The 27,315-nt window shown below is 42.6% G+C and overlaps 1 protein-coding gene across 1 annotated transcript; it reads left to right on the forward strand.

Moving 5' to 3' along the window:
- LOC139463229 (polypeptide N-acetylgalactosaminyltransferase 1-like) lies at positions 1-26,706 on the forward strand. Its single transcript, XM_071244570.1, has 11 exons — positions 1-381; positions 16,054-16,530; positions 17,061-17,227; positions 19,327-19,504; positions 21,964-22,164; positions 22,690-22,807; positions 23,926-24,114; positions 24,904-25,038; positions 25,181-25,285; positions 25,802-25,936; positions 26,536-26,706. Exons 2-11 carry the CDS (start codon positions 16,151-16,153, stop codon positions 26,668-26,670), a joined length of 1,743 nt encoding a protein of 580 aa, XP_071100671.1. The 5' UTR covers positions 1-381; positions 16,054-16,150; the 3' UTR covers positions 26,671-26,706.
- Positions 26,707-27,315: the final 609 nt, after the last annotated feature.

Consider the following 27,315-nt stretch of genomic DNA (forward strand, 5'->3'; position numbering starts at 1 on the left):
ACACCTGTCCGGGCGGCGTTATCGGGGAAGGGAGAGAAGCCATGCGGGTCTCCCGGAGTAGGCTTTGAACTATTCTAGCAGGTTCAACAGTACGTATATGAAAATGATTCTGAAGCAAACTTTGATCTTAGGTCCGAAGTTATATATGATTGATAAATACTGATCAACAAACACTACGGACTATTTTATTGAAACAGTGGACTTAAATGCACTGCGATCCATTTATAAAACAACGGTAGACTCCCAAACTCTCTTATTAGTTTACCTGGAGAGAACAGACACCCTGCAGCCTCTCTGCAGCCACTCTGCTGCCACTCTGCTCACTGACACAGAACCGATTCTCAAACATCCCGATCTGTTAACTGCCACAGAAGAGGTGAGGTGAGTTGCAATGGGGTTTAGTGTCGCGTTCAAGATTATTGCACTTATATAGCAACGTGTGTGTGTGTGTGTGTGTGTGTGTGTGTGTGTGTGTGTGTGTGTGTGTGTGTGTGTGTGTGTATTAAAGCCGATTTTATTGTGCCAACCCGCTGAGATATCATGCCGCAGTTTATCATGCATATCCTAGGGATTGCCTAAAAGTCGGGCCGGGCCGGGCCAGCGGGTAATACTAAAAACGGATTGCAGAATAATAAAACGAAACGCGCATATCTAGGCAGATCTCAAATGTCCACAAACGTATAGTTTTGCTCATTTAATTGAGTTTGAATAAAAATGCACCTTCAACAATGTAATAAACTGATGATTATGACTACATACCGTGAGTCTCGTAGAAAAGTCAGTGTCTGACTGACTGACTGATATAGAAGATTTAACGTGCGCTTTCCGACTGTAGCGTATTTCGCACACGGGCCTGGCCAGACCATTTAGTGTATTCCGAAAAGGGTGAAAGTGGTGTGTGCAACCCAAGAGGGGACTTTTAGGGGTTGCTTAATTATATTGAATTTTTGGAATTTTTAAATTTGGAATAAATGCCGAGGTGGGTGGAGGAGGGAACTAAGGGAGCCGGGTGAGGTGGGTGTTTGTATGTTTATTGGATTTTGGATTGGTAGATTAATTAGTTTTTAGATGCGCTTAATTAGGTCTGTTTTGATTAGGAATACGCCTAGGGCCTTGAAGTTTTCTAGTTTATTTTGAGTGTTTAGTATTTCATCTAGAGTAGGACCCTTATTTAGATTGAGGGTGGTTTGTAGTGTGGTTCTGTGTGTTTTGTAGTGGGAGCAGTGGATGAGTGCGTGTTCTGTGGTTTCGGGTTGTTTGCAGTGGGGGCAGTTGACTGTGGTGTGCCTTTTAAGTTTTTTTAGGTGGTTATTTAGGTTAGTGTGTCCTGTTTGAAGTTTTGTAATTGATCTGTCAATTTTGTTTGAGGGGTGTAGGATTTTTGGTTAGGCTAGTGGTTTTCTGAGCACTTTTTTGATTTGGCTAATTGTGTTTTGATATTGATTATGCCATTTTTTGGTTATTTTTTGTTTGTTAACACTTTTAATTTCTGATTTTGAGATGGGTAGGTTTAGGCTTATTTCTGGTATTTTGAGAGATAATTTAGCTGCTTTATCGGGGCTTTCGTTGCCGTAAATTCCTACGTGGGCGGGGATCCACAAGAAGGTTATTTGTTTGCCTGCTTTTGTTAGGTCGTTGGAGCTTTGAAGTATTTGGTTTATAAATTTAGGTCGTTTTTTGGTATTTTTGTTTTGTAGTCCACTAAGGGAGTCGGTGAGAATTAGGATTTTATTGTTGTTTTTAGATTGTTGGTTATGCAGGGCTGAGGCCATGCCCATAAGTTCGGCCGTGAATATAGATTGGTTGTTAGGGAGTCGGTAAGATTGTGTGGATATAACTGGTTGTGTGGTATGGACTCCGAAGCCTGTGTGGTTGGAGATCGGGTCTGAAGATCCGTCAGTGTATATGTGACACCAATTTGGCCAATTTTCGTGTATGTAGCTATGTTTGGGTCGGTTTTTCTTTGAAAGACAATGATAATTCGAACTTTAGAAACGATGTCTTATTGTCAAGAAATTATGATATTATAGGTTTGTGTGAGACGTTTTTACGTGATGATGAGAAAATCACAGTAGATGGCTACAGGTGGATAGGGCATAACAGAATGAAATTCGATAAACATGCTAAAAGGGGATCAGGTGGGGTTGGGTTTTTAGTTAAGGAAACACTTCTTGATTTTTATGACTGTTCTGTACTTAATAATGAATATGAAGGGATTCTGTGGATAAAGCTGAGCAATAAGAGTGCAACCTACATATACTGTGTGTGTTACCTACCCCCTGCAGGCTCGTCTCGCTATGGGACTGACCCCTCAGCGTTCTTCTGTACACTGCGTCAGCATGTTTATACTTACCAGAACAATGGAGTGTTCTGTATATTTGGGGATTTCAATGATCGGAGTGATGACAGTGATTATATTGAAGGGGTAGACAAAGTACCAGCACGTTCTGTCATAGACCAAACATGTAATGTACACGGACAGGAGATGATAGACTTTCTTGTAGACTGCAATATGTCCATGTTAAATGGTCGCATCGGCAAGAACGATTTTACGTACGTATCGACGCGTGGTAAGTCTGTAATTGACTATGTGTTTGTGCCCCACGAACAATTACCCCTGTATACTGATTTCTCTGTGGTGTGTATGAGTGATTTAATCTGTGAAAGGCAATTGGTAGTACCAAATGCTATACCTGATCACTCCATCATTGAGTGGGTCACTGATGTACCTGTGTTCGCTGACAGTGGAGACAAGGACACTCAACCTACAGGGGGAGAGCATATACGGCGCTTCAACGTGAAAGATATCCCAGGTGTTTTTCTACAGGATGGGAACTCCGAGGCTGTTGTGGCTGCCATACAGCGTATAGAAGATAGTCTGTCTACACAGAGAGATATCAACTCAGCATACGATGAATTTGTGTCTCTTATTACCAAGAGTCTTGATGTTTTCTGCTCCACGAACTCGAAATCACCTAATCCTACTACACGACACAAACGCACCGGTAAACCGTATTGGAATCTGGAGTTACAACTCCAGTGGAATAAAGTGTGTCAATTGGAACGCCAGTGGCGACGAGCTAACAACCAGGGACAGAAACGGAACCTACGTAGACTATACTCTAGTCAGAGAGCCCACTTTGACAAGTTACATAGAAAGGTTAAAAAATCATACCAGCTAAAAGAACAGAGTGTTTTACTGGAGCAACTACAGCATTGTAATTCCTCAGTATTTTGGAAATCCTTTGGTAAACTTGGAATTGGAAACGATCGCAAAGTCCGTATTCCCATGGAAGTTGCGAACGATGATGGTACCGTCATAACCGACCCTGAACTCGTCATGAAAAGATGGAGAGATGACTACGAAGTGCTCTACCACGACAATACCAACACAATGTCCTTTGATAATACACACCTGTCGTTTGTACGTAACTCTTTGACAACGGATGACGTCACAACGGTCCGTGATGACATAACAGCCATCAACCGTGCGATCACTCGGGAGGAAGTCAAGGCTGCTGTTTTCCGTTGTAAACTCAAAAAAGCTGCAGGCATTGACTCTATACCAGCTGAAGCAATTAAGAACGATGTTTGTATTGACATTCTCCATAGGTTGATCGATTACTGTTTTGAGAGCGGATGTGTTCCTGAGTCTTGGAAATCTGGAATTATCAACCCTATCGTTAAACCCGGCACCACTGATGTTCGGCAACCACTAACATACAGAGGTATTTGCTTGATTTCAGTCCCGTGCAAGGTATATTGTGACATTTTAAACCACAGATTATCAGCCTTCATCGAAGATCATCACTTATTAGCTGAGGAGCAAAATGGCTTCAGGAAACAACGTAGCTGCATGGACCATATATACAGCCTGTATGAGATTCTCAACAACAGGAGATGCTCTTACCAATCTACTTTCGCCTGTTTCATCGACATGAAAAAAGCGTTTGACAACGTAAACAGAGACTGCTTATGGTATAAATTGAAAATGTCAGGTATCGGAGGACCAATGTTGAAAGCAATTCAATCTCTATACGAAGGGGTCAGTTGTGCTGTGCGGGTAAATGACTCTTTAACTCCATGGTTTAAAGTACCCAATGGTGTTAAGCAAGGATGCCTTCTCTCACCAACCCTTTTTGCCATTTATATTGATGACCTTGCTCGCAGCATTAAGAATTTGAACTGTGGTGTTGATGTCAAGGATGGGAATATAAGTATTCTTCTCTATGCAGACGACACAGTGTTACTTGCACCGACAGAAGAATATTTACAAATGATGCTCGACAAAGTTCATGAATGGTGTTTTAAGTGGAGATTGGAGCTTAATGGTGAGAAGTCTCAAATCGTTCACTTCAGACCAGGCAAGCGAGAATGCTCCAAAGTAACGTTTAAATGTGGTGATATTACATTGAAGTACACGCAGTCCTACAAATACCTCGGCCTCAGGTTCCATGAACATTTGGACTTCAAGACAGCGGTCAACCAGTTGGCAAAATCAGCAGGCAGAGCTCTGAGTGCACTTTTCACCAAGTTTTGTGATGCAGGTGGAATGGCCTATGAAGTATTTACTGCCCTCTATAATTCTTTGATCCAGCCTATTCTAACGTATGGGGCAGGTATTTGGGGACTCTATGAACACAAATGCCTTAACACAATCCAAAACAGAGCGTGTCGCTTCTTCCTTGGAGCCAGTCGTAAAACTTCGAACATCGCTACGAGAGGAGATATGGGTTGGACCTCTTGTGTAACCAAACAACATCTTGAGGTCTTCAGATTGTGGATGAGAGTGGGACTTATGCACGAATCCAGACTACCACACAAGATACATATGTGGTCACTCAACCGGAGGAGATCCTGGGAACACCGAGTGCAGAAGCTGAGTAAAGCCTTGGGACTTGAGCAATACTTAACCGCAGTTACTTTTAAATCCACTGTACTACTTATTCGCAAGCAGCTGAACATTCAGGATGAACAGAAGGGGTTTACTGACATATGGGACGATAAAGGAAATTTAACAAACGGAAATAATCTTAAGACTTATCGCATGTTTAAGAAAGACCTGTACCCAGAAGCTTATGTAACCAATACAATGTCTAGACACCACCGCAAGTCCTTCATACGACTGAGAGCCTGCAGTCTGCCTCTGTGTGTAGAGACAGGCAGATATTCTAAGCCGCCAATTCCACTTCATGACAGAATCTGTCCTCTCTGCCCCTTAGATATCGAGGATGAAGCCCATTTCACCATCACCTGCCCACTGTACTCAGATATAATGTACGACGTCTTCAAGTATGCCCTGAATGTAGACGATGAATTTACGCATAAAAACCCAACAGAAAAATATGTGTTTTTAATGCAAAATCCTAATTGCCAACTCCTACTTGCTTCTAAGATTCATCTCATGGTCAGAAGAAGGAATGCTCTTTTATGATTTACGTAGTTAACGTAATTTCTGTAATGTTTGTAAGTAAGTGTGTGTTTGTGTGTGTGTGTTTGTGTGTGTGTGTGTGTGTGTGTGTGTGTGTGTGTGTGTGTGTGTGTGTGTGTGTGTGTGTGTGTCTGTCTGTCTGTCTGTCTCTGTGTGTGTGTGTGTGTGTGTGGCTGTGTGTAGGTGTAGGTGTGTGTTTGTGTATGTGTGTGTGTGTGTATGTAGGTATGTGTGTATGTATGGGCTGTGGGTCTAGGTGTATGATATGTGTGTATGCGTGTATGTATGTGTGTGTATGCGTGTGTGTATGTACATGTGTGTATGCGTTCGGCGGAATGCATGTCTGTGCGAGAATCTATGTTGTTGATAGACCTGTGTGATTGTTCTCATGCAGGTTTGGGTATAATTCATGTTTTAATTATATATTGAATGTAGGGACTGTTTGTCATTTGTGCTTTCTTAACTTATTGTTGTTCTGTGATATTTTAGATTATAGTGTCTCATAGGCCATATGGCCGGGTGCTTTTTATCATTCTATGAATGTACATTTTGTATTTTATCATATAATGTGCACGTGACACTGAAATAAACACATTCTCTCTCTCTTTATTTATTTGGTTTGCTAGCGTTGTGTCTATTTGGGGTATTTTGAGTTTAGGGGTGAAGATATTTGATTTTTTGCAGTTTTGTTTAAGATTTTGAGTTTGGTGTTCATTGAGGTAGTTAGTTATTCTTTGGGATATTGGGGTGAGTAAGGGGTGTTTGCGAGCTAGAGCTTGGTTTCTTGGGCTAATGTTTTGGTTAATTAAGTTTTGGATGAGAGGGTTTGTTTGGGACGCGGCCCAGAAATTAAGGCTTAGATGTTCCCTGCGTAGATTTAGTGGCATTTCCCCTGTAAGTGCCTGAAGTGAGGTGTAGGAGGTGCCATGTTGGGTGTGTGTAATTAGTTTAAGGGCTTGGTATTGTATTGAGTCAAGTTTTTTAGATAGAGAGTTGTTTAGGGTATTGTATATGGCGCAGCCGTAGTCTAGTTTTGATCTAATTAGTGCTGTATAGAGTGAGAGGAGGGTATCTTTGGAGGCTCCCCAGTTAGAGCCGGTGAGACATCTTAGTGTGTTAAAGGGGCATTGATCTAACGCCATTCCCCGGACTGGTTTTTGCCTTTGTTATTGTTTTTTCCCCCGTGAGTACCCGGATGATACGCAACGCAACTGAGCGTGACCAGAGACTGGGCTACCGTCTGCAAGGACAGCTAAATAAACTTGGAGGCTGGAGGCAATATTTGTTTTTCGCATTTTTGCATAAACACTGATTGGTTAACTGTGATCTATAAAGATTCGACAAAGGGCGCATGTTAAATAATTTCTTCAGCCTAAACAAACAGACAAAAAGAACGGCGGAGCTCATCGGAAGTCGTCATTTGGAAATACCCCAGATGGTTATAGTTTAATACTAAAAAAAAGTATCCATGCAGTGAAAGCATTTTCGGATTTCGGATTGCGTAATACGATTACTACTCCCTTGTTGTCATCCACGTTTTCTCGTATAACCCTACACTTGTGTATTTGTCGTCATTCACTTGATGCTCAGTTAATGAATTTATTACAGGTACAATTAGTGGTGGCACCACTTACATTACCTGACAAAGGTTCTCATTTGGCATTTATTGTGTCTGGGGTAATTATTCAATCTAAATCCTGGTTTGAAGTGAGGTTATGTAATATGCACGTGGCAGACCAGCAAGAGATGAATGATCAGTTGATTTACTTTTTTTTGTAAATCAACGGATCGTTCCTTGTCATCAAAGGATTAACATAAAATACGTTGATTGATTAATCACTGTTATCCTGCACAGTGGATATGTCAAAAGTGAGTGTTTACATGTCTAGGTTTACTAAAACAAGGGGAATACACTCATATCATGGCGTGAAGTGCCGATGTAAAAACAACATGCAATTTGTTCAAAGGGTTAACTGATAATACGTTGATTGGTTGCTCATTGTTGTCAAACTCAATGGATTTTTAAGGAACCGTCGACGTAATGAAAATAGTTGTCACGTGGCCTTTCTCAGCCGATCCTTGAGACTTGACACCCGAAACGATATATATCTTTTAGAATATTTGATAGTTACAGAGAAACGTGACATCGAATAAGTTATTTTGTATAGCTGCAGACGAGTGGGATATTATTCCTTTGTGTGGATATTCACGGATACATTCCTGGAATAAGGAAGCTGCCTATTTATACACATAAATTTGGTAAGTTGTAATTATGGTATTTGCATTTTGTTTTCCTTCATTTGAACCGATTCGTTCTTCTTTTTCTACGTCTTGGTTGGGAAATTCTTCAATGCGCGATAGACGTTGTTTTCACAGGTCATTTCCTTTGTAAGCGTGTATAGATTACCGTCAATTTGTAACATGTGATTCTCTCAGGCAATTTATAAAATGTGTAAATATTTCAGTCATTTTGACTAAAAAATCTGTCCAGATTGATTAAGACGATCAAAAGGGCCTACAAACATCACAACAGATTATTATGTAGGATTAGAAGCCAAACAACATAGAAATGTACTTTTCAATGTTACATTTTCAGTCTCTTGGTGATGACATTCAACATCAAAATGTTTGGAATTCGTTATCATAATAATACAGATGGAAATGTTTTTCAGTCACTTTGTAAAATAACTGAATATTTAGACGTTTAATAAATATGTTACACATTTTGACAGTAAAAAAATATACCCACTATAAAAAAAGCAATGCTCAGGTGAAATATTTACTTTGTGTTGCAAGTCAAAATAGTGTAAACGAAAATCGCAAAATTACCAAGCAAGTGACTTATCAAAACTTCGTCACCATTTCCGATGCTACCCACAAAGATGCCTACATTTCCTTATTATCTCGAAAACTGTATTTCATTTTGTTGATCAATGTGACCATACGCTCTTATTACTACCGGTATCCATAAAAGTGACTAATGCGCTTACGAATGGCGCAACAGAGGTCGCGAGCTAGTCTAGATTTCTGCTCTACATCCGGGTACTCACTGGGAAAAAACAATAACAAAGGCAACAACCAGCCCGGGGAATTGCGTTAGATCAGTGCCCCTTTAAGGTCTTTGCTGCATTTAGTTTTTAGGTTTTGGACATGGGCCTCCCAGGTGAGGTGTTGATCGAAAATGAGTCCTAAGAATTTGGTTTGTTTTTGGAATTTGAATGTTTGGTTGTTTAGCTGGAGGATTGGGAAGGCAGGTTTCATGTTTTTATGTTTGAATACTACTCCTGTTGTTTTATCTGAGTTAAGGGAGAAGCCCCATTTGTCTGCCCATTGTTGTATTTTATTTAGAGATTTTTGGATTAAGTTTTCTGCCATTTTAATGCTTTTAGTGCGGATCCATAGGGCTCCGTCATCCGCGAATTTTGAAGTGTTTAGTTTAGGGGATAAGCCCTCGAATAGATCGTTTATCATTATATTGAAGAGGGTTGGGCTGAGGATGCTGCTCTGGGGAGTGCCATTTTCTAGGGGACACTGGTCCGATAGCGTGTGGTCTATACCCACGGTTATTTTGCGATTGTTTAGGAAATCTTGGATGAAGTTTATTATTTGGCCTTTTAGTCCTATTTTTTTAAGTTTCTGTATTAGCCCGTGGTGCCATACCATATCGAAAGCTTTAGAGAAGTCGAGGAATATGCCTATGGTGTATTGCTTGTTTAGCTGTCCTGTTTTTATATCCTGTTCTAGTCGGGCGAGGTTATCGAGAGTTGATCGGCCAGGAGTGAAGCCGCTTTGGTCGGGGTTTATGATGTTGTTTTGGTCTAGGTAGTGCTGTAGCCTAATTTTAGTCATAAGTTCCATTAATTTGCAGAGATTTGTGGTTAGGGAGATAGGCCTATAGGAGTTAGCCTGATCTGCTGGTTTATTTGGTTTAGGTATTGAGATTACTAGAGCTGCCTTCCATGAGGATGGGACCTGTCCGTTTAGGTAGACTAGGTTGTATAGTTTAAGTAAAGTTTGGAGTAGTTTGGTAGGTAAGTGTTTGATTATTTGGTAAGAGGTGAGGTCTAGGCCAGGGGCTGTTCCTTTTTTTCTGTTGTTTAGTACAATTCTCCTCGATACAGGTTGAGGAATCCGTAATGAAGTCAAAGAAAGTGATCATTTGCAACATTGTCAAACTTAGTTTCACCCACAGACACGGACCTTTTTCGCAAAACTAAAATTCAACTCAATCCTTCACTTGTTTTTCTGTCACAATGTTTATTGATTATTACCTACGAAATACATTTCAATTACTCATTGAGATACATTTCAATTAGCCACACTTTACACCTGTTGTATTCTGAATTGACCGTCTATCCAATCGTATTTCTATGGATCTATAATACACAGTCTGTTACTCAGTTTTATTTCGCTTATTGACTTTCTACATAGGTGAACAGGGACATTTATTTTACATGCAAACAACATGTTATTCAGGAAAATATAATTACATGATAGGGGTTTGTGAACACACAAATAATTATTTATTCAAACACCTCTTCCTTTAAAAAACATATATATTAACACACACAAATGGTTTTTACAAACAATAGTTGATTTTATGCTTCCAAACAAACAAACCACACGCAATTGTTGAATTTTAAAATATAGCCAAGGTAAATGTATCCACAATCATATTTAATTACAAATATCGTTCTGTTCTATATAAATGTAACAAGTGAACTAACCATTTCAGTGGATCTCAACATGGACAAAACTGTTGGAGATGTTCAATGAGTGAATGTTTATTTAATGAAGTAAAAACGTAGATTCTTTCTTTTGGTAAATACATGTAGCTGTACATCTTGTAGATGTTCCAAGAGAAAATGATATTATATCTGCCTATATACCACTTTATAGTGTCTCAGATCGCGGTATGTAAAGAAAACTTGGTGCTCAAAGTGAAGCCCTTTTCCCTCTACATTGATGATACATCTGTGTGTTTAAAGTTGATTTTGACGGCCCGGGCCAAGTCGGACCCACCACAAGCCAAACACTTTGGTAGAGACTATGTTGAGAATGTAGAGGGGAAAGGGCTTCACTTTGAGCACCAAGTTTTCTTTAAATACGATGTACTGTGACATTATAAAGTGTTTTATAGGTAGATACAACACTAAGCTACATATATTAACACATTTGATGATACATCTGTGTGTATAATTGATTTTGACAGCCCGGGACAAGTCGGACCGATCACAAGCCAAACACTTCTGATAGAGACTATGTTGAGAATGTAGAGGGAAAAGGGCTTCACTTTGAGCCCCTTGTTTTCTTTAAAAACCGCGATCTGAGACACTATAAAGAGATATTTAGGTAGATATAATACTAATCTATAGGTGTGAATCCATTTCATGTTACATCTGTGAGGTTTAAGTTGATTTTGACAGCCCGGGCCAAGTCGGACCGAACACTTGTGAGACTGTTGAGAGTATGGGGAGAAGAGGTCTACTTTAAGCAACGTGTCTGCTTTATACACGATGAACAGTGACATTATTAAGTGGTATTTACATAGATATAGTACTACCCTATAAATATAAACGCTATGCCGACAGATGGAAATATGTATCGCGATAGCTAGAAGTATTTGATACGTTTCAAATCTTATTTCGTTTAACGATTGCTCTTTTACATGTTACCTAGATCAGCGACGCTTACACACAGCTCCACTTTCGGGATTTCAAACGATTTACTCCGAAATACCTAATTATGTTTCACGTTTTTTGTTGTTGATTGTTTATTAATGTCATGTGTATATGTTGCATCAATAATATGTAGGTATGATCGCCGATAATGAAGTAATTAGCCAATAACACTTGGCCCGGCCCGGCCCGACTTTTAGGCAATGCCTATTTTCCCATTATCCGACTCAGACACAGTATCCTGACCCCGAGCTGACCAGTCATTGTTTTTGCCCGTTAATGCCGATCACCAGACAGGGTTACATCTTTTAACGTCTATTAGTATGACGCGGCAGGGGATCGAACCACCGATTTTCCGCTCTCCGGACAGACTCTATCTTCTTGACCACGAGTCGGTCTCAGTGGAAAGGAATTGGCTTGGCCTATTTGATGGTTATTGGACGATATCAAATCATCGATATACCTAGACTACCCCCTTCCTGGTTGGACGGACCAGTTCCAGAGATACAAGTATGACAATACCAAATGCATTGATGATTGTTCATTTCATTGTACCATATGTTAAAGGTAGGTGTTGTATAGGGTAGGACCATTTATAGGTCTTATTACCTCGAATGTTTTCATACTTTTAGTCTTTGCTATCTATTTTTTAAACCAAGGGGTAAAACAAAGCACAGCGATTTTGTTATGTAGTTGCAAATTAAAAGAGCTGTTGTTAAATTTGATGTCTATTTTACCACTCATTCCTGCAGCAGTTTGTAAAAGTAATCTGTGGTTGCGTAATTTTGTGTAAAAAAAACATTGTTTCAATGAAAGACTGGGGAAAGAAATGAATTAGCAACCACGTGCCCGCAAGCTTGTAATATTGTAAATTTGTGCCGAAAAAATCAAATCTATGGATTTTCAAAATTGAGATGTCTAAGATATCCATAAGCAGTTTTATATTACAGTAAACTACGGTTATAACGAACACGCTTATAACGAACTGACCGATATAACGAACTTATTTGTAGTCCCGCCCATTGGTTGTATATATGCTGTATATATGCTTATTACGAACTACGGTTACAACGAACTAAAATTAGTGGCCCATTTGAGTTCGTTATAACCGTAGTTAACTGTATGCGAGTTCTTTTTCAATTTCAAAAAGTTTTTAATTCAAATTTTATATAACGAATTAAAACCGTGTAGGAGTATTCTTTGAGTGCCGTCTAGGCGTCGGTTCTGTTAAATTCTTTTGGAAATGATAACGAAAGGAACATGGATTTGTGTAAATTCGGCGACAAGATTATATGTAAATTTGAAACGTTTGACGTATGGACTTCATGGTATACATTACCTAGCATTGCTGATTGGAGAAATACTGTTTCTTCGTGTCGTGTAAATTGCACTGTAGCCATGTCCTAAAAAATGTTTACTGCTGCAAGAAAGAGAGTCTCACAACTGGAGCTGAGTGAAAAAATGATCTAGTTTGAAAGGCGTTGGTGTCGTGTTTGATACCGCAGTTGAATGGCGCGCAGGCAAGTATTTAACAGGCTCTATATCAACTCCAACCTCCATGGATCGTAAACAATCAATACACCATGATCTGTCGTATTGATACGCATATTTAAATCAGTACATTTTACAACTTCAGATGTGTCTCCGCAGTTGGGATTCTTTCACTGCTATGGCGCATTTTAACCCAATTGTTTATCTGTTTTGACCCAATTGTGGATCTGTTTTAACCTAATTGTTGATCTAATTTGACACAGTTGTTGATCTGTTTTGGCAAAATTGTTTATCTGTTTTGACCCAATTGTTGATCAGTTTTCACCCAATTGTGGATCATTTTTCACACAATTGCGGATCAGTTTCACGCAATTGTTGATCTGTTTTGACCCAATTGCGGATCTGTTTTGACCCAATTGTTGATCTGCTTTGACCCAATTGTGGCTCTGTTTTGACCCAATTGTTGATCTGTTTTGACCCAATTGTTGATCTGTTTTGACCCAATTGTTGATCTGTTTTGACCCAAGTGATGATCTGTTTTGACCCAATTGTTGATCTGATTTGACCTAATTGTGGCTCTGTTTTGACCCAATTGTTGATCTGTTTTGATTCAATTGCCGATCTGTTTTCAAACAATTGTTGATCTGTTTTGACCCAATTGTTGATCTGTTTTGACCCAATTGTTGATCTGTTTTGACCCAATTGTTGATCTGTTTTGACGCAAGTGTTGATCTATTTTCACTCAATTGTGGATCAGTTTTCACTCAATTGTTGATCTGTTTTCACCCAAGTGTTGATCTGTTTTGACCCAATTGTTGATTTGTTTTGACCCAAGTGTTGATTGTTTTGACCCAATTGTTGATGTGTCTTGGTTTAGTTTTATGTACTTAGGGAATCCGATTCATAAAATAGACTCGGCTTTTAGCAGTGATTTCTTATGAGTATGGAATGGGTCTTCTCACTTGTATTTATCTGCGCTTTGACATCACAATGAGACCATACAGTCCATGGTATGCATCTGCTATTAAATATACAAACGTCCCATGCTACAAATGGTTTGTCGCGCGACGTATAGTTAGAGCTAAGAAAATATATTGTGGTCACTAATTTGATTGATTGATTGATTGACATGTAAGTGGTACTACATTTTGTAGAGTACAAATACTATCAATGTTTCGGTTTTAACATGTTTAGGATTGCGTTTAACAGCTAAATGTGTATACCCCCTTGAAATTCATTATAGGTAATTTAAATATAGGGGGGTTTCTAGATTTGTGCCAAAATACATTTATACGAGGAACTGTACTAAGTTGGTTTTGAGCCAAAATGTTGTGTAGTGAACACTTGTTTCCGGTGTCACGTTCTCCACGACGTCTTTAGACCTGTGCTCTTCCATTCCCTCGACGGAGGAGAAATCTTGATTTGTCGCTGAACCAGACATCTCTCCATCGCAGTTGAGGCCAGACCCTGTGTTGAAGACACCAATGCAGTCGTTGTTGACGATGTTGTCGACTCAAAATGACGTCTTGCTCGTAGACCTGTTGGTCGGAGATTCTGCGCAATCCGGGTATTTGGGATGCGGTTGAGGTGGCTGTGGTCGCCCTTTCACGTAGGTGGCACAATCGGATGTAGCGATCTTGGGCGGGGGTGGTTACTCTAGATCGTCCCGACCTTGGCCGATCACGTGTTGACCCATGCTGTTGAAACCGATCCCATAGCTCTGTGATGGTGCTGGGCGCTCCATTGAAAACCCTGACTACAGCTGATCGGGATTCCCCTGTTTGCAGTCGACCTATAGCGTTGTTTCTTTGCACTTCTGTTAATCTTGGCATGTTGTTGAACTGTCACTGTTCGATTGACGCAGATGCCAGGAAATCAAAACCATGCACTTTAATACCGTTCATAGCGCTGCTGCAGTTGCGGTACGTGCAGCTCAATGGCCCTTTTGTTAATGCATTGGGTGCGTTTTTCCGAATCGTACGTGTTTCCCGACTTATGGTTTGCATGTCCTTGTTCTGATCATTCTGATCTGGGAAATTTGTCACTGACACTACAACACATTTAACCTCTGAATCTTCATTTTGCACCTCTTGGTCCGCTAAATTTGCTTTAATGGCCGACACTATCCGTCTTGCGTTCCTTTTTTTGTTAAGAGTGTATTTAAACCTCGACGGAATACGAACCTGCAACATATTGATTTGTAGTCAAAGACTATTGTCGTCACAAGTTTCCTAGTAACCATTAACCGAGACCTTTAAAGTTTTACATTATTAATGACATGTCAAAATTGTACCAAGTTCGTTGTACGTCCTGTTAGCATATGTGTTATGCAGGTGGATGCGAATCTATTTTGCACATCTAATTTCAATATATATCATACATTTCATCAGTATTTGTCTTATTGCCTGATGATATGCACTTATTAAAACATGTTTAAATTCTGAATATGTTTAAACTTTAAACATGCTTAAAATCTAAACATGTTGAAACATGTTTAAAATCTAAACATGTTTTAACGTGTTTCAATTCTGAACATGTTTAGAGTGTGGGGATGTGTTCGGGTGGTGTTCAGGCTGAGAGACGATAGAGACCGCATCCGTGGTCTAATGGTAGAGCGTCCGCCCGGAGAGCGGAAGGTCCGGGGTTCGATCCCCGGCCGCGTCATACCAAAAGACGTTAAAAGATAGTACTTGTTGTTACCCTGGCGCTCGGCATTAAGGGGCTTATACATGGACTGGTCGGCTCGGAGTCAGTATACTGTGTCTGAGTGGGGGATTCATGTTATACTGCTGCATGGTATCTCAGTGGGCTAGCACTATAAATCGGCATGAGTCCGGACTAGTACAAGCAGCCACACACACACACGTGCATGCACGTCGCTATATAAGTGCAATAATCTTGGAAGTGACGTTAAACCCAATCTCACCTCACCTCACCTCACCTCACCTCACCTCACCTGAGAGACGATAGCTCCTTTAATGTGTTAAGACCTAAATGTGGTTAGATAGAGCATACCAAATGTGTAATCCGTTAAGGATTTGACCATATTCCTAATCAAGTTTTAAATCTAAACATGGCTTGTCTGTGTTTAGTATTTACGCTGTGTAGTATAAAGAACACTGAACGACATTGAGTCACCATTTCATCATCGTACATAACACATCACAGCATAACACACCAAGAGGCAGCTTCGATCTTTGGTTATCTCATCAACAGGGTGTCGCAAAACCTTCCAGACGCAGATAAGGTTTGTGTTAGACATTCGCAATAACTTCATGGCACAAACATTTCCCGATTTACAGTACATACATCCCCATCGAATAACCATTTCTTTTCTGGTTAATTTTTAGCCACCACCAAACATGGGTGTGTATTTTCTTTTGCCCGGTAGTGTAGTTTGGCATACTGTACGTGTGTTGTCATGGTGATAGTGTACTGCTATGTGCATTTCAGATGCTGTGTCTCAGAGCCAGAAGTTGTCCATTACGATTGGAATATTGGCCCGAGCGTGTGTACTAGACTCCACGTGACTTAGTGTGGAAGCCAATGCATGATGCGTCTGTCTGAGCGCTACATTGTGACGTGCGTGTTTGTGGTGCTGGTGTTTCTGACAGTGTATGTCATGCGAGGACGTCTACAGGCGGAACTGGTTAACATTTCTAACATTCATGTTGTGAAAGGTTTGTTAAAAAGGCGCATGGTAAGCGCTGAAGAATATCGAAAGAATGCCGATTTGAAAATTGGAAATCCATTAATTGATAATTATGGAAAGAACGACCCCTCAGCAATGGGGGAAAATGGACGGGGGATCGCGTTCGAGTCTGACGACATGGAGAAGGTTCGAACTGTTCTCGAAAAACATCGAGTGAATACTCTTGCAAGTGACAGAATTCCTCTCAACAGAATAGTGCCGGACTCACGGTTTAAAGAGTAAGTGTTTTCTTTAATAACCATACCCGATGCCATGGACATTAATGGTAATAAATTAGTGTTTGTATGTTTGTTTGTTGTTTGACGCCCTACTCAGCAATATTCCAGTTATATGAAGGTGCTCTGTAAATAATCGGGTCTGGACCAGACAATCCAGTGATTGACATCACCACGCAATTGGGATACGATGACATGCATGAACCAAGTCAGCGAGCCTGACCACCCGATCCCGTTAGTCGCCTCTTACGACAAGAATGGGTTCCTAACGACCTATTCTACCCCGGATTTTCTCGGGCCTGTAGTAAGTGAATCCCAGCAATCCTTATTTATTATAGTTATCCTTTCGACCTATTTCGTTTACCTTGTATTACAATCATGAATGCCAAAACTACAAATTGGAATAACAGTCGGATGTCGGAAATTTCCCAAACCTTATATTTATATGACCTCTGCACACAACCTCGCCTTGGTTCGTGTATACCTGCTTCTACACGGGAACCCATGTATTATTATGTATTATTTGTGTGTAGATGTCAGGGCGTCTCCTACGACCACGATCTCCCCACCGCCTCCATCATCGTCCCCTTCCACAACGAGTGGCCCTCCATCCTTCTGAGGACCGTCTACAGCATCATCAACAGGACACCCAGACACCTGCTGCAGGAGATCCTGCTGCTGGACGACGACAGTGACATGTGTGAGTTGACAGTGACGTGTGTGAGTTGACAGTGACATGGGTGAGTTGACGGTTGACATGTGTGAGTTGACAGTGACATGTGTGAGTTGACGGTTGACATGTGTGAGTTGACAGTTGACATGTGTGAGTTGACAGTGACATGTGTGAGTTGACAGTGACATGTGTTAGTTGACAGTGACGTGTGTGAGTTGACAGTGACATGTGTGAGTTGACGGTTGACATGTGTGAGTTGACAGTGACATGTGTGAGTTGACAGTGACATGTGTGAGTTGACAGTGACATGTGTGAGTTGACGGTTGACATGTGTGAGTTGACGGTTGACATGTGTGAGTTGACAGTGATATGTGTGAGTTGACAGTGGCATGTGTAAGTTGACGGTGACATGTGTGAGTTGACAGTGACATGTGTGAGTTGACGGTTGACATGTGTGAGTTGACAGTTGACATGTGTGAGTTGACAGTGACATGTGTGAGTTGACAGTGATATGTGTGAGTTGACAGTGGCATGTGTAAGTTGACGGTGACATGTGTGAGTTGACAGTGACATGTGTGAGTTGACGGTTGACATGTGTGAGTTGACATTGACATGTGTGAGTTGACAGTGACATGTGTGTGTTGACAGTGACATGTGTCAGTTGACAGTGACATGTGTGAGTTGACAGTGACATCTGTGAGTTGACAGTGACACCTGTGAGTTGACGGTGACATGTGTGAGTTGACGGTTGATATGTGTGACTCACAGTGACATGTGTGGGTTGACAGTGACATGTGTGGGTTGACAGTGACATGTGTCAGTTGACAGTGACATGTGTGAGTTGACGGTTGACATGTGTGATTCACAGTGACATGTGTAAGTTGACAGTGATATGTGTGAGTTGACAGTGACATGTGTGAGTTGACAGTGACATGTGTGAGTTGACAGTGACATGTGTGGGTTGACGGTTGACATGTGTTAGTTGACGGTGACATCTGTGAGTTGACAGTGACATGTGTTAGTTGACAGTGACATGTGTGAGTTGACGGTTGACATGTGTGACTCACAGTGACATGTGTGGGTTGACAGTGACATGTGGCAGTTGACAGTGACATGGGGCAGTTGACAGTGACATGGGGCAGTTGACAGTGACATTAGTGAGTTGACGGTTGACATGTGTGAGTTGACAGTGACATGTGTGAGTTGACAGTGACATATGTGAGTTGAATGTGACACGTGCGTTGACGGTTGACGTGTGAGTTGACAGTGACATTTGATAGTGTGAGTGAGTTGGGTTGAACGCCGCTTTTAACAGTATTCCAGTTATATCGCGAAGGGTCAACTTCAGTTACATGTGTGACTTTACAGTGACATGTGTAAGTTGACAGTGGCATGTGTGAGTTGACAGTGACATGTGGCAGTTGACATTGACATGTGTGAGTTGACAAGTGACGTGTGAGTTGACGGGTGATATGTGTAAGTTGACGGGTGACATGTGTGAGTTGACGGGTGACATGTGTGAGTTGACGGGTGACATGTGTCTGTGACGGGTGACATGTGTGAGTTGACAGGTGACGTGTGAGTTGACGGGTGATATGTGTAAGTTGACAGTGACATGTGTGAATTGAAGGTGACATGTGTGAGTTGACAGTGACATATGTGAGTTGAATGTGACATGTGTGCGTTGTGACATGTGTGAGTTAATAGTGACATGTGTGAGTTGACAGTGAAATGTGTGAGTTGACGGGTGACATGTGTGAGTTGACGGGTGACATGTGTTAGTTGACAGTGACATGTGTGAGGTGACGGTTGACATGTATTAGTTTACATTGACTTTTGAGTTAACGGTGACGTGTGGCAGGTGACAGTGACATATGTGAGTTGACTGACGTGTAAGTTAACAGTGACATGTGTGAGTTGACAGTGACGTGTATGAATATGGAAAGGGTTTTGCCGCTTTTAATAAAGAATTAACTTTTTGCGCTTTAACCAACGTGTGCCCACTGTGTAATTCTGTGAACACAGAAAACATACTGAAGTCAATTCTTATCAATAAGTATGGGCGAGTTTATCTAACTGCGTCTGAAAATAAAATAAAACTAGACGTTGTTGTTTATTGTTTTCAGCAGAACTTAAAGGCAATTTAAGTACATATGTTTCCAAAAAGTTCCCGGAAGGCCTGGTGCGAGTCGTGCGCATGCCAGGGAGAATGGGCCTGATCAAGGCGAGACAGATGGGATGCAAGATGGCCGAGGGGGATGTAATTGTCATCTTTGACAGTCACATGGAGGTCAATATCGACTGGTTAGTAATATCCCTGACAGGTTGGATGTTGTTAGACCACATCGTCCCTGTTTTTCATATGTACGGAAACCCTTGTCCTTCTGTCATCCCATTGCACGGGCATTCGCAATGTTTTATGCCTGCAGTCCAGCTAATCCCCAGCTATATGTTCGTCTTTAGAACATGCAAAGCGGTACTTAAACATCATGTGCCTCCACGTTTGGGACGATGGCACACAGACAGCAGGGTCACACACTATAACCTCCGATCCCCACTGTTGTCGACTCTTACCTCTACCACAGAGAATTTGGGACGTAAACTGCCTCAGGTCTCTGATGTCCTCCATGGCTTCCTTTTGTCCTCTTCGTTCTGTCATTTCCTCCTTGGACACCTGTTGCTCATTGTGATATTTTTATAGCCCGCGCTCTATCTCTCGACTCCTGTTGTCCCCTCCGTTCCCCAAGTAATTCAACTCCTGTTATCCACTCCGTTCTCTCATGACCTCCATTGACTCCTGTTGTGCACTCCCTTCTCTCATGTCCTCCTTTGACTCCTGTTGTCCTCTCCCTTCTCTCATGTCCTCCTTTGACTCCTGTTGTCCTCTCCGTTCTCTCATGACCTCCATTGACTCCTGCTGTGCTCTCCCTTTTCTCATGTCCTCCTTTGACTCCTGTTATCCACTCCGTTCTCTCATGTCCTCCTTTGACTCCTGTTGTGCTCTCATGTCCTCCTTTGACTCCTGTTGTGCTCTCAGTTCTCTCATGTCCTACTTTGATTCCTGTTGTCCTATCCGTTGTCCTATGTATATGGACTCCTGTTGTCCTCTTCGTTCTCTCATGTCCTCCCTTGACTCCTGATGTCCTCTCCGTTCTCCCATGTATCTGGACTCCTGTTGTCCTCTCTGTTCTCTCATGCATCTGGACTCCTGTTGTCCTCTCCGTTCTCCCATGTATCTGGACTCCTGATGTCCTCTCTGTTCTCCCATGTCTCTGGACTCCTGTTGTCCTCTCCGTTCTCCCATGTATCTGGACTCCTGATGTCCTCTCTGTTCTCCCATGTCTCTGGACTCCTGTTGTCCTCTCTGTTCTCTCATGTATCTGGACTCCTGTTGTCCTCTTCGTTCTCTCATGTATCTGGACTCCTGTTGTCCTCTCCGTTCTCCCATGTATCTGGACTCCTGATGTCCTCTCTGTTCTCCCATGTCTCTGGACTCCTGTTGTCCTCTCTGTTCTCTCCTGTCCTCCATGGAGTCCTAATGTCCTCTCCGTTCTCCCATGTCTCTGGACTCCTGTTGTCCTCTCTGTTCTCTCATGTATCTGGACTCCTGATGTCCTCTCCGTTCTCTCCTGTCCTCCATGGAGTCCTAATGTCCTCTCCGTTCTCCCATGTCTCTGGACTCCTGTTGTCCTCTCTGTTCTCTCATGTATCTGGACTCCTGATGTCCTCTCCGTTCTCTCCTGTCCTCCATGGAGTCCTAATGTCCTCTCTGTTCTCCCATGTCTCTGGACTCCTGTTGTCCTCTCTGTTCTCTCCTGTCCTCCATGGAGTCCTAATGTCCTCTCCGTTCTCCCATGTCTCTGGACTCCTGTTGTCCTCTCTGTTCTCTCATGTATCTGGACTCCTGATGTCCTCTCCGTTCTCTCCTGTCCTCCATGGAGTCCTAATGTCCTCTCCGTTCTCCCATGTATCTGGACTCCTGTTGTCCTCTCTGTTCTCTCATGTATCTGGACTCCTGTTGTCCTCTTCGTTCTCTCATGTATCTGGACTCCTGATGTCCTCTCCGTTCTCCCATGTCTCTGGACTCCTGTTGTCCTCTCTGTTCTCTCCTGTCCTCCATGGAGTCCTAATGTCCTCTCCGTTCTCCCATGTATCTGGACTCCTGATGTCCTCTCCGTTCTCCCATGTCTCTGGACTCCTGTTGTCCTCTCTGTTCTCTCCTGTCCTCCATTGAGTCCTAATGTCCTCTCCGTTCTCCCATGTATCTGGACTCCTGTTGTCCTCTCCGTTCTCCCATGTCTCTGGACTCCTGTTGTCCTCTCTGTTCTCTCCTGTCCTCCCTTGACTCCTGATGTCCTCTCCGTTCTCCCATGTCTCTGGACTCCTGTTGTGCTCTCAGTTCTCTCATGTCCTCCCTTGACTTCTGTTGTCCTCTCCGTTCTCCCATGTCTCTGTGCTCCTGTTGTCCTCTCCGTTCTCTCCTGTCCTCCATGGAGTCTTAATGTCCTCTCTGTTCACCCATGTCTCTGGACTCCTGTTGTCCTCTCCGTTCTCTCCTGTCCTCCTCGACTCACGTTGCTTTTTCCGTTCTCCCATGTCTCTGGACTCCTATTATCCTCTCCGTTCTCCCATGTCTTCCCTTTGCCCATGTCCTCCCATATTCTTTCTGTTCCAATATGTCCTATCCGCCGCTGTTCGTCGGTATCCTTTCCCCAATGCCCTCTCTGGTCTCCCCATTACGTAGCTGCTGCTCATTCCGCCAGGTTGCAGCCCCTGTTGACCGAGATAAAGAAGGACCGGAAGACCGTGGCGCTAGGAACGCTGGACTACATACAGGCGGAGACCATGCAGTACACGTGGCATGAAAACTACGTCACGCGCTACGGCTTTGACTGGAGGCTCATCTTCTTTGAGACTTTCTTCAGGCCTGACCAGTATGGAGAAGGAAACGACAGTCCCAAGCCGTACGTTTACATTCAAGGATTGAAGTTATATTTGTTGCCGTTCATTATCTGATGAAGACGGTGTTTAAAAGTAGCTCTGTATCTCTCCGTTCAATTGATAAGGTACTCGACCGTGAAGATCCGGGGTAGAATAGGTCTACAGCAACCCATGCTTGCCGTAAAAGGCGACTATGCTTGTCGTAAGAGGCGACTAACGGAATCGGGTTGTAAGGCTCACTGACTTGCTTGATGCATGTCATCGTATCCCAGTTGCGTGGATCGCTGCTCATGGTGGCAACCACTGGATTATCTGGTCCAGACTCGATCATTTGCAGAGCGCCGTCGTATAGCTGGAATAGTGCTGAGTGCGGCGTTAAACAACTAACAAACAAACCAACAAACTTTAACAGTGATATTATGACTTCAACTGTGCCATTGGCACTTAAGTAGTGGTGTAAAACCATGTACACATATAGATCCTGACAGGAGGCCAGTAACATCTTATATACACAACACTGTATGTGGTATGAACATGTATCCTTGTAGAGGTTCGGTGATGGTTGGTACGGCCTATGCGGTGGACAAACAATACTTCGCGGAAATCGGCGGCTTCGATGACAAAATGAAGGTTTGGGGAGGCGAGAACCTGGAGATTGCCTGGCGGGTACGCATGCTCAATTGTGAGGGACTTCCGGCGTGATACAGACCCACATTTCTAATGATAACATACGTTAAACAGCAGTTTATCGGAAAGTCTTAAAACATATGTTTATCTTAGATTACTGATAACCCATGCGTTGGCGGGGTTTAGGCGAAAAGAAAATGTCATTTGCTATATCTCTTATATAATGTACATAGTTCCTTGCGTAGACGAAATAATTCACATCAAATACCTACATATCAAAGAGTGCCTGCATATGGTATGGAGGGGGGTTTCTAAAATGCCTGCATAGCAAAGAGGGCCTGCATATGGTATGGAGGAGGGTTTCTAAAATGCCTGCATAGCAAAGAGCGCCTGCATATGGTATGGAGGGGGGTTTCTAAAATGCCTGCATAGCAAAGAGGGCCTGCATATGGTATGGAGGGGGGTTTCTAAAATGCCTGCATAGCAAAGAGGGCCTGCATATGGTATGGAGGGGGGTTTCTAAAATGCCTGCATAGCAAAGAGGGCCTGCATATGGTATGGAGGGGGGTTTGTAAAATGCCTGCATAGCAAAGAGCGCCTGCATATGGTATGGAGAGGGGTTTCTAAAATGCCTGCATAGCAAAGAGGGCCTGCATATGGTATGGAGAGGGGTTTCTAAAATGCCTGCATAGCAAAGAGGGCCTGCATATGGTATGGAGAGGGGTTTCTAAAATGCCTGCATAGCAAAGAGGGCCTGTATATGGTATGGAGAGGGGTTTCTAAAATGCCTGCATAGCAAAGAGGGCCTGCATATGGTATGGAGAGGGGTTTCTAAAATGCCTGCATAGCAAAGAGGGCCTGCATATGGTATGGAGAGGGGTTTCTAAAATGCCTGCATAGCAAAGAGGGCCTGTATAGTATAAAGAGCAGTGTTTAAAATGCCTGCATAGCAAAGAGGGCCTGTATAGTATAAAGAGCAGTGTGTAAAATGCCTGCATAGCAAAGAGGGCCTGTATAGTACGAAGAGCCGTTTGTAAAACTAGAGTGAATTGTTAAGGGTTTTATATGAGCCTGCTGCACCGTGGATTCAGTTGGGCATCCTACCGGCATATCATTCTGCGATTATCGTAAGAGTGTGAGCATGTAGATATTTACAGGTGTGGATGTGCGGTGGGCGACTCGTGCACCTCCCCTGCAGCAAGGTGGGGCACATCGCCCGGGTCCAGCCCTACAAGTTCCCGGGGGGACGCAGGGAGACGGAGGTGTTCAACTACAAGCGGGCGGTGGATGTGTGGATCGACCCACCCTACAAGAAGTTCATCTACGACTACTTCCCTGAGATGGAGGTGAGCTTACAACCTTGAGGTTCACCTGTACGGTAGGGCCTCTAGACATCAGGGACACCTAGTGCCACAGGCAAGTGGAAACCCAAGGCAATTCGGCTCTGAGATTACCATTTGCAAATTCCGTTCAAAAACACGGACCCAAACTCAGCCGCCATGACCATGACCGACTATTTTCATTTAAACGAGTGCGTGAATCTCGTTTAACGCCGCCTGTAAAGTATATCATCTGTCAAACGTATAAGCTGTGACGTCATTACTACGTGACGTCAATAGACATTACGTCAGTAATTATCCTGCAGAGTTGACTCAGTAGTGTTGGCGTGTTCCGTATGGATTCACAGTCATTCACTCGCATACATCGAGAAATATCCCATACATTAACCAAGTCAGCCAGGTACGACAAGCATAGTTGCCGTAAAAGGCGACTATGCCTGTCGTAAGAGGCGACTAACGGGATTAGGTGGTCAGGCTCGCTGACTTGGTTAATGTATGTCATCGATCCCAAACGCATGGATCGAGGCTCGATTATTTACAGACCGCCGTCATATTGCCGTAATATTGCTGAGTGCGGCGTAAAACAACAAGCCAAACCAAACCAAATGGGATATCCTAATGACATCTCGGAATTGAGGATTATTTATACTTTCTGAAGGAATGTTGAAGCCCCTTGCCAAGGCTCTTATTATGAAATTAACTTACAGGGAACAGATGATCCGTATTTCCCCTCAGCATTCATGTTATTCCGTCAGTATGTACGAATATCAATATTGTTGTACGTCTGTTCTGCAGAGAATGGATGTCGGAGATCTGAGTGAGCGTCTGGCCATAAAGGCGAGGCTTGGGTGCAAGAACTTCACGTGGTTCCTGGAGAACCATTGGCCAGAACTAAACGTCTATGACAAGAATGCCGCAGCGTGGGGGTCGGTACGTATGTGGAGATAGCAGAGATATCGTTGACAAGTTTAATCTACAAATATGTAAAACATACAAATAAGGCAATGAAAAATGTTGCCAATTTCATTTAATTCCTGTGGTGGCTGATTGTAGTCTTGTTCTTCACTTCAAGGCCAGGAATCCTGCTACAAACCGCTGCCTGGACAACCACCAGTATTTGTTTCAAGCAGCACAGCCGCTGTTTGCAGAACCGTGCCACTATCACTATGCTACACAAGTACGTTCACTTAACTATACATGCCTCACAAGTAGGTTCACCCTTAACTATACATGCTACACAAGTAGGTTGACTTAACTATAGATGACACACAAGTAGGTTCACTTAACTATACATGCCACAGATAGGTTCACTTATCTATACATGCTACACAAGTAGGTGTACTTAAGTATACATGCCACAGATAGGTTCACTTAACTATACATGCCACAAATAGGTTCACTTAACTATACATGCCGCAGATAGGTTCACTTAACTATACATGCCACAGATAGGTTCACTTAACTACACATGCCACAGATAGGTTCACTTAACTATACATGCCACAGATAGGTTCACTTAACTATACATGCCATACAAGTAGGTTCACATGTTTGATGTATAGATAAGTGTGAGTTTTCATGTTTGATGTATGGATAAGTGTGAGTTTTCATGTTTGATATTTGGATAAGTGTGCGTTTTCATGTTTGATATAGGGTTAAGCTTGGGTTCATGTGTTGGACATGGTTTCTGTAGGGTTTCACGTGGACGACGGATGGGTTGCTGCGGACGTCTCTGCAGTGCGTGGTGGTGAAGGAGATCCAGGTGGGAGGGCGACCCATGTTGGAGGACTGTCTGATTGGAACAAAGGACAAGTGGTCACACGTCAAGGTATGTACTTCAGGAAAAGCACTTCAATTTTCTTGACTTGAAAATTGAAACATTAAGTTGGCACTGGTATCACAGCAAACTGCAACTTTGCTATTTTGCCTCACACGACTCTTCCTGCTTTCCATTCACTAGATTGTAAAATACACACAAAGCAATAGCTTTCACATCTTCCTAAGGTATGGTACATCAAATCACTTAAGCACCTTGACCAAAAACATGAAAAGATTTGCTGTCGACGCTTTGCAAATCCTGCAGTCAACTGAAATCTGCACGTTGAAATCCATGTTGTTTACAAACCGAGTGTCTAGTTCGTCACATGATTTTGATTGGACTATGCATAGACTGCTTAGTCCCGCCAAAACTGCAGAATTCCAGCCCAGTTCGGCAAGGATGCAAACTGGACTTTTAGTCAGTTAATACCCTTGCCTCGGGAAGATGTAGCTTTAAAAAAATGTGTTAATAAGAAACTTGTACTCTGCAAATCTTTCTATATATAACTGACCAAATCGCTGAACTGCATGGGGATGTGATTGAAGGTGGGAGGTCACCCTTACATCAATGACCATAGGTATGACTCTCCACTGTTTCCTCTCCCTCAGGGCGGCAAGCTGGAGCACGTGCGTAGTGGACTGTGTCTTGGGATGGATAGTCTCGGGCTCATTGTCAATGCCTGCTTCCCAGATGATGAATCTCAGAAGTGGATCTTTAATCACTACCTGTACGACTCAGAATAAAGACATTAAGTTTCTGGCCATAGTCGTACTAATGGTCCCAATCTAGAACAGTCTTCTTGCATCAATCTCTCCCCTGAGTGGGATCTTGGGTGGCCCAGTCCTCTAGGCCACTGTGCAGAGTTCCATCCCTTCAGGATGCCACAAACCTATGATTATGGGTTCAAATTCTGGTATGGCCCTGATTTTATTTCCAGGTTTTTCAGCACCATACCCATGCTGGTAGGTAAACATCTTAAGACCTACATCCCTTTGTGCCTTCCTCCCAGATAAAGCTGACACTTCGTGATACAAGTGAAAAACTGTTCAAAGCTGGGTCATTTTTTATGTTAATATGCTGTGTAAATCTGCATGCTCAGCAATAGCAATATGATGGCAGCCTGTAAATAATCGTGTCAGTGATAAGCACCAATCCTTGCCGTGGGAGTACGTTGACATGCATCAACCAAGTCACTCGTTCCATTGCCATCTCTTACGACAAGCAGGGTTGCCGAAGAGTGAGTGAGTGAGTATGGTTTTACGCTGCTTTTAGCAATATTCCAGCAATATCACGACGGGGAACACCAGAAATGGGCTTCACACATTGTACCTATGTCGGGAATCGAACCCGGGTCTTCAGCGTGACGAGCGAACGTTTTAACCCCTTGG

Source organism: Haliotis cracherodii, unplaced genomic scaffold (assembly GCF_022045235.1).
Source record: "Haliotis cracherodii isolate W230 unplaced genomic scaffold, xgHalCrac1.p SCAF_1, whole genome shotgun sequence".
Classification (NCBI taxonomy): Eukaryota; Metazoa; Mollusca; class Gastropoda; order Lepetellida; family Haliotidae; genus Haliotis; species Haliotis cracherodii.

Coding starts and splice junctions, on each gene's coding strand:
- LOC139463229 (XM_071244570.1), top strand. CDS start 16,151: ATGATGCGTCTGTCTGAGCGCTACATTGTGACGTGCGTGTTTGTGGTG. Junction 22,165..22,689: donor GGAAACGACAGTCCCAAGCC/GTACGTTTACAT, acceptor GTATCCTTGTAG/AGGTTCGGTGATGGTTGGTA. Junction 24,115..24,903: donor ACTACTTCCCTGAGATGGAG/GTGAGCTTACAA, acceptor TCTGTTCTGCAG/AGAATGGATGTCGGAGATCT.